At 35.1% G+C, this 8,440-nt stretch overlaps 1 protein-coding gene across 1 annotated transcript; it reads right to left on the bottom strand.

Annotated features, from left to right (window-relative positions):
- Positions 1–1,755: 1,755 nt before the first annotated feature.
- Positions 1,756–6,011, bottom strand: LOC131154789 (small ribosomal subunit protein eS8-like). The gene is made up of 5 exons (XM_058107542.1): positions 5,822–6,011; positions 5,613–5,685; positions 3,771–4,101; positions 2,227–2,399; positions 1,756–2,050 (listed from the first exon to the last, which is right to left on the bottom strand). Exons 1-5 carry the CDS (start codon positions 5,823–5,825, stop codon positions 1,969–1,971), a joined length of 663 nt encoding a protein of 220 aa, XP_057963525.1. The 5' UTR covers positions 5,826–6,011; the 3' UTR covers positions 1,756–1,968.
- Positions 6,012–8,440: the final 2,429 nt, after the last annotated feature.

Raw genomic sequence — 8,440 nt, 5'->3', positions numbered from 1 at the left:
TCGCTAGTAAACCTTTCTATGAATTGTGCAAATACGAGATTACTTATTCACCTAAGGGTTTACTGAGTAAGGTAAGTGTCCTGATATGTTTCAACTATGACTATTGGCTGCCTAAAGTATCATAACAGAAGGGTGCAACTTGTATGAACGGGTAATCACCCCAATCCTTAAGAAATCTCGTTGGTAAAATACCTTGCATATGTTTGACAGGAAAGGTTTTTAAAAATTATGATTAAATGCAAATGATGACTTCATTTGTTATTTACAAACCTCATGTTGATCACACACTAATTTAATATATTATTTCCTTCTCTTACTGAAATGTGTCTCACCTGAATACAAATTTATTTCTTTTAGGACCTCCACAAGATCGAGCTTATAGAGCTCAAGATTATTATAGCATTTTTGGTGATACAAATGATAAAGGGTATAAACTTTATGATACTTTTGAGTTGTATAAATTTATATTTTATGTTTTATATTTTAAATCTTCTCAAAAATAAATGATTGTGAATACTAGAAGTTGTCGATTATGTTTTTTTTTTTCTGGAGTTATGTATATATGTGGGTACAGGTGAATGTATGATTTAAGTTGGAATATAGATAGATGTAGAAAACTTTGATATTATACTGATTAAGGATTGTAATTATATTCATAATTATTAATGGAATAACAAGAACTTCCAACACTCAAGAAAATAGATTAGATCTTAGAACTACATCCATAGTACCAACGCAAAAAGTGTAGTTTGCATTTGACCCCTAAAAAGTATTAGAATAGATAATTATAATAAAAAGATTTAATAGTTCATATTAAAAAAATATGTTATTACTATGAATCAAATGTTAGTATGTGAATTCAAAAAAAAAAATTAAAAAAAAAACAAATTTAACCATTTCCAAATTTTACCACGAGCCTCGTATTCAACTGAATGGAATGATAAAGAATAAACAAGAAACTATTATCTTTATTTCTAAATTTCTCACTATATTCCATCTCATTTCTAAGAATTAACTAGTTTGCAAAACTAAAAATAATCTTAAAAGTCAATCCTAGCCAAAAACCCAATGAGCCATCCATTAGTTTCAAAGGTAGAGATTTGCTAGCTCCACTCCACAGTATCATGTGGAACAAAATTCAACAGGCCCTTGTAAACACTTTTTCTGTCCCTCAAACACATTATGAAGTTTCCCAGACTTGGAGAACCAGTCTAGGCAAAGCCCCCTAACTTGGTGCAGATTCCCAACATCACCAACACTAGCTAGTGCACTACAGGGAAACACCCAAATCATACAACATATTCCTATAAAACAAATATGAAGAGAATGATTTGATGCTGAACACAACTAATGCCTATTGAAAATCATTCCTCGACACAAGGATTGATATCAGGGGAAATGCAAGATTGAGCTACTAATCAAGTATTGCTTGACAACAATTATTTTCAATCAAAACTTCAAATTTCCAATAATGGCAGAAGTAAATCAGCTAGAGAAGGTTGAATTGAACCTATCATCATATTCCTAGGCCCATAACTTCAATGGCAACCCCCCCCCCCCCCTTCTGCAAAATGGAGTATTATTTCACAATCAAAAGAAAGGGACTGTAAAATATTTCCACTTCCCCCTCATCATTTTATAGTCCAAATTTCATCATGGGGTTAAAACAGTTCATTACAAGAACATACCGATGCAAGCAAAGCATAAAAATTGGCACAAAGTTTGGTTAAAAGGGAAAAGGGTGATGCTGAAACATAAGACCAATAGTGCCAATAGATTATCAAACTTAAAAACCAACCAGCATCTGACAAACACTAGCAAAATTGTTCACACACAAATTCACAATAATTTAGTAGGCACCACTATACTCAAGTATCTACCACACCATATTTGAACAGCACAGCACAGGGAGGCAACACCTAATAAGAAATCTAGATGGACCATAAAAGAACAGCCAAAAAAATACAATTAAGCACCAGCACCACCCTTCCCTTTCTTCCTCTGAATCTTCTTCATATAGAACTCCAGCTCCTTGCCCTCCAAAATATATCTATTAATATGGTTGGATGAGCATGAAAGTCAGTTGAGTAGAACAAGAGGGAAAACAAAAAACAAAAAAAAAACAGGTACACAAACCCCATGGGGACCAGGGGGATTGTGAAGGACTGGGAGGGAGAAATTTTTAACACTTGAAAGCCTTTGTACCCTTAATTATTTAATACTTACCCATCAGCTCGGCCACATTGACCAGGGCGGGATGAAATGCAGGCGAACAACCTACCAGCACCAAACTGGTCTTCAATGTGGGAATCAAGTCTGCGATCTTTCTGACGCTTCTCCAGCTTCCTGACTACATGGTTGCTCTTCTTAGTTTCCTCTGCTGTTGCGGCTTCTCCCTCCTGTCATCATGTTTCACAGAAAAAAAAAATTATTACAATTAAATCAAGTAAACTACCACAGATGGAAGTTGACAGAATTGGCAACTGCTGCCTTGTACAATGTTAAGAATAATTAATAAATTGCAAATCTAGCTAACTCAACATGAGGGCTTATGGCACCCTGGCAGACCCTATCTCTTTTGGTAGGAGGGAAAAGAACGTTTGTGTAAATTCAGGATCCACCACAAGAATAACAACCTAATAATAAAGTGTGAATTCAGTTCCATGATGGCAGAGAGCATGAGAAATCAAATGCAAAAATAAGTATGCAATACCGAAAACACAATCTATTTTGTTTCTATGCCAGATATCATCGCTGAACATACTCTGTTCAGACTATTGGGCATGCGTCCAAACAATTTGTAGACATGCTTTTAAAATATATTTTATTTCAGATATTTCTCCAACACTTTTCTGGCAGTTTCTTCAATGCTGTGTAGACAACTTTGAGATGTTAGTGTGACTGTTCTCATATCTGTTTAATGAATGATTATGATCATAAAGCCAAAAAGAAACAGAATAATGGTTAGTTTACAACTTGTAATAACTTTTGCTAATCAAGACATAAGAAGTAACATGTTACCAATTCTCATGGATGGTTTGCTCAACTGGGACAAAAAAAAAATCTTCGGGGGAAAAAGGAAGAAGCATATAAATATATTGAATCTTTTGGATATATTATTACATAATTATTAAAGATCAAAGATATAAAATACATCTATACAACTTAAAAATATTCTGATATATTATCGTGTCCATTACCTAACTTCAAATATGTCCTCTAGTATCCGTGTCAGTTATCACATCATACCTATGTCCTTACTCCCTATTCCCATCACCATGCTTCAAAGACCAAGTATTCCTACAAATACTAATCCTGCCTTAACTAGCTGAAGCAGTTAAACTGGAATCATACCAACAGAAGTTAAATTTGTGTCAATAATGCTTTAGGAATTAATTTATTAACTTGCTCTACAGAAATATTTTTTTTCCACTAATCCTGCTTTCTTTTCATCTAAAAACTTCAAAATGTTCCATAACTCTTGCAACTACTACATTTTATGCTTCTAAAAAACAATATGCTTCTCAATTCTTGTATGTGTTAATCCACCTATTCAGTTTACCTCATGCCCCAAAATAATTTAGCAATCATAATTCACAACTAAAATTCAAATCAGAAGCATAGATGTGAGGCAACACAAATAAATAAGATGAAATAAATATGATGGAAAAGAATATGATCAAACCATATTGGAAAGGAGCCCCTGATCATCAACAAAACCTCAACAAAAACAAACAAAAAAAGGTAGTATAAGTATTAACGCATAACACCTCTATTGTTTCCTTCTTGACCACTGCCTTCTTCTTCCTTCCAATGTCAACACCGTAGTGCTGTAGATACCACTGTTTGAATGGAGCTGCATCCACCTGAACAATTGCACTTTTCACCAGGGTTTGTGTCCTAACAAGCTCGTTGTTTGAGGCATTGTACACCACATCAAGAATACGGGTCTTGCGGGTGATAGCTTCACTGCCCCAAGAATAATTCCCTGTGTCCAATCTGAGGGCTCTCCACTTCACATTGCCCCCTCTCACACGGATTCTCCTCACTGTTTTGTCACTTGAAAGCTTGGTGTTTGCAGGCTGACGACCAAGTTCATACCTTAAAAGACACCAAAAATATGCAGAGTGAACAAAACTTTATCCAATAAAAACACAAGGTCTTGAAAAGGATTCTTCTCCTTTAAAGTACTGCAGTTTAAAGCAACACATAATCAAGCAAAATAAGCAACATCATTCAGTAAATCTAACCATAAGCAATAGACTCAAGGTTTCCCATATTCATTCAACACCAAGAAGGCAACGTATGTGTTATGAAGCTCTTGCTAAGTCATATAACCAAACAACTGAAACAAGTAAATATTCACTCTAAAAGCTCCCCCCCCCCCCCCCCATATTTGTCCCTTCAAAAGAAAAACTTCAAAAAAAAAATCCTAATTTTTTTGGGCTTTCATATGTTAGTCTACAATGGTTTTTGTTAAAAGACATATTAATCTAGAGAAGCCATTTCATAGCTTGAAATTCAAAATTCAGCTCAAGAATTCAACATGCAATGGTTGATGAAGGCAAAAAATTGGGAAGAATGACCAAATAAGAAGCATGAAAAGTATAGCTAAAAGCCTTTATATCTATTTTATACTAAAAAAGGAGCTACAATACATAAATAACAACAAATAAGTCAGCAACAAATCTACTTAAATCCAAGAATAGCTCCATTTTAATTTCTGTTTAACACCTCATTCTAAATTTTATTTTCCTTCATTCTAAACCTTGAAACCCATAACAGCAGAAAATGAAAGAGCAATCCATATGCACACAAGCATCCAAATACACTAAATAGAACAACTAGACTTCCATCCAAATACAGGTAGTCATGAATTATTTATGACTTAATTATCAATATTTATGTGTAATTATAAATTAGTTATTGGATTAGTAGAATTATATTACATTCCCCTTAGTTTTTCTACTCCACAGATATTTGAGTAAGGGTGCTTTAAGAAATGAATAGTGGATGCCAAATTAAGTGGAGGGATCTCCTTTTGAGTACTTAATAGGTAAGTGATACATTTGAATATATCCATATAAAAAATTAGTGATACAGTTTAAGTGCCTGCCTTTCCAACATTCCACATCTTAAAAGAACCTTGACTTCGGGTTAAAAAAAAGTGATCCAATCACCGGGATCCTGTCCTCAATCCCCTTTTCCTGCCCAACCACTTGTTCCCTTCTTCTAGTCGTGAAATAGTACGACACCATGTTCATTTTCAAAACATTCATGATCATGTCACAATAGAAGGATACAGACAATTGGGAAACGAAACTATCTGGAATCCTAATAAACATGATTCGCGGTTCATGTGTGTTTTATGCGTAGTTGTCCAAAACAAACTTATCCTGCAACACTGAGAATGCCCAAAACACAGCATCCGTTTCGCCCAGAAAAAACAAGCAGGATTCGCTAAACAAAATTCATAGCTGAAAATAAATAGAAAATAAATGAATAAATATGTACGATATATATGCTTAATTTTTCTACTCATAAACCAAATAAGTTAAATACACAAAGCATTCATGCGTGAATGCAAAAAAGAAAAATGAGGAGATTAGTACTTGCGCTTCTTTCTCCATGCCTTCTTCTTGCCGCCAGTGGCACGCCTTTTGTGCATGGAATCCCGAGAAATACCTGTGAAACCCAAATCAAATCCGCCATGAGAGAGAGAGAGAGAGAGAGAGAGAGAGAGAGAGAGAGAGAGAGAGAGAGAGAGGAATGTAGAAATATGGATTGAAGATTAAATTTCAAAATTACAAAAACCCCTTACCCATTTTTGCTGTACTGCTGCTAAACGCCCCCCCTCACCCTCACCCTCACGCCTCTACGACAGTCGCAGACGGATTCTAAAGCGCCGTATTTATATAGCCCTGTCGCATATGCAAAACCCTAATCTTGACGGGAAGGATTTCGTCATTTACAAAATATTGAAAAAGCAATAATCCATCTCTACTTCTCATAAAAAGACCATAAATAAATAAATAAATAAGTATATTTTTTCACAATGTGACGCTTTCTTAAATGTTTATCTGTTTTATTAAAATAATTAATCAAAATAAAACAATATTTGCTTTCACAATTAGATACATCCTCCATTAAATTTTATTTTTATAAAAATAACTTTAATTAAAAATGAAGGATATACGTTTTTTCAATGGTGTGTCTCCTAATTTATGTGAATATTGTTATAAAAAAATTAAAAATAATTAATGAAGGGATATATGTCTTCATTATGGAGTTTTACACTATATATTTCACCTAGGACTCCCCTTTTAAACTTTGTTTGTCCATGTGTTCAATGCAAAAAATAATCTCAATGTCATCGAATCGAGAATATTTGAATGCATGATTGTGCTAATATGGAAAGTTCTGACAGTCCTCTCTCCCCCCGCCCCTCAAAAGGGTATTGTGAGGACAACCTAAACTCATTCTTAACATAATCAAAACCCTCAAATTATTGTGCATAAACTATATGAAACATCTTGATACTAGCCAAAGATGAAGAAAGCTACATCTGTTTATTTTCTTTGCAAACACTTTTTAAATGCATAACGTTATGATTGGTTGCAAAGATGGTAAATTTGGATATGATATTTGGATCCTATGTGATGTGTTCCTAAAATATGCTTATTTAGGCAACCATTTACCTATGTGATGTCTTTATATACTCTGCAATTATCACTTCTTATCATTGTTCAGAGTTACACGTATGTTTGATGTTTCAGGAAATCGGAACTTAAATAAAAGCGTTAAGCAGTGCAAGGAGACAATGCAGCAAACTAGAAGCACAGGGCTCGACCAAGTGCTCGACTAGGTCTCCGAGGCCTTGATTCAACTACAGTAGCATGTCCCTGATGGACCATGTGATACGACTAAGCAATCACAAGGGGCGACCAGGTCTAACTAGAAGACTGCAAAATGTTAGCTAATTGAAGATTTTCTAGAATGCCTCGACCAGGGCGCAACCAGGAGACCTTGGACGTGCGACCTGGTCGACAATGCCACCAACTGAAATTAAAGATTTTTCAAAATGTATCAACCAAAGCGCGACGAGAACACCTTAGCAGTGTGACCAGGTCGACTTCGATCGAGTTGATAAATCTGCTGCGCAAGATTTTTAGCGATTATTTCCTAATTTGATTTTCAGCATGTGTAAACCCTAAGGGGTATAAAATCAAACTTCAAATAGATGATTAGGGGTTCCTTTTTTGTTCCCTAAGGTTCTGTTTGGTTCCCTCTTGTTCCTTTGGGTTCCTTTATAATAGTTTTAGCCAACGAATTTGTATTGCTTTGTTTAATTTCAAATTGCAAGTTCAATTTAGTTTCATTTATGTTTTGTTTTGGATTCTACATTTCAATAAAAGTTATGTTTACATTCATGTTCTTCATTATCTTGTCTTTACATTTGAGTGCTTATGATGAATTGCATCAGGAATATCTATATACCCTTACTTCAAACGTCTGAAGAATTTCCTCAGGAGATTGAAGAATTAGTTCAGTCACCTGAAGAATTAATTGCTGAAACACAGAATAGACAGAACACCTTCAGACGTCTTAAGTTCAGTCATCTGAAGTAGGGACTTCAGAAGTTTGAACCTCAACTTCAAACGTCTGACCCTGTGTCCAGTTCAATTTTTTCGAAACTTTAAGGAACATCAGACGTCTGAACCTTAGACATCAGTCATCTGAACTTGCGGGAAGTTTAAAAATTTAATCTTTAGCGAGAGAACACGCGGATTATACACTTGATCAATTTGATCCAATGGTTAGGACTTATCTTAAGGCCAAGTTTACTTATATAATCAACCTCTAAACCCTAGTGCCCCAACTTTTGTAATAGAATTGAGAGACTTGAACATTTTGCAATACGATTGGCTACACTCCAACTTACACTCATTAAGTTTGGGCAAATCATCTCAGCAAAATGAAGGGATTTCATTTACACATCTTGATAGCAAGCTTTGGTGATTGAGGTTTGGTAAACAAGGGATTAGTTTGCATTTTCAATATATAGATGTAGTGACCCGAAGAATAATATCATTTTAATAATAAAGAGGGAAGAAAATGGAAATAGGAACAAAAGGAGGCAGTAGACTTCGTCGACAACATCGCATTTTGGAGATAATGATAATAATAATAATTTCAAGGAATTTCCAGGACTCGTCGACGAATACAGGGGTTCGTCGACGAGTGCATAAGGAATTTCATCGACGAATACAGAGTTTCGTCGATAAAGGTCTTCAAGATCTCGTCAACGAAGGCAAGGTTTCGTCGACGAGAAAATACCGAGAGACAGATTTGGGCTACTCTGAATTTCATCGATGATTACAGGGTTTCGTCGACGAATTTACTAAAGGACTTGTCGACGAGGTGACGTGTCTCATCGACG

Source organism: Malania oleifera, chromosome 5, assembly GCF_029873635.1.
Source record: "Malania oleifera isolate guangnan ecotype guangnan chromosome 5, ASM2987363v1, whole genome shotgun sequence".
Classification (NCBI taxonomy): domain Eukaryota; kingdom Viridiplantae; phylum Streptophyta; class Magnoliopsida; order Santalales; family Ximeniaceae; genus Malania; species Malania oleifera.
The sequence above is the reverse complement of the archived record's forward strand: the minus strand, read 5'-3'. Positions and strand labels throughout refer to the sequence as shown.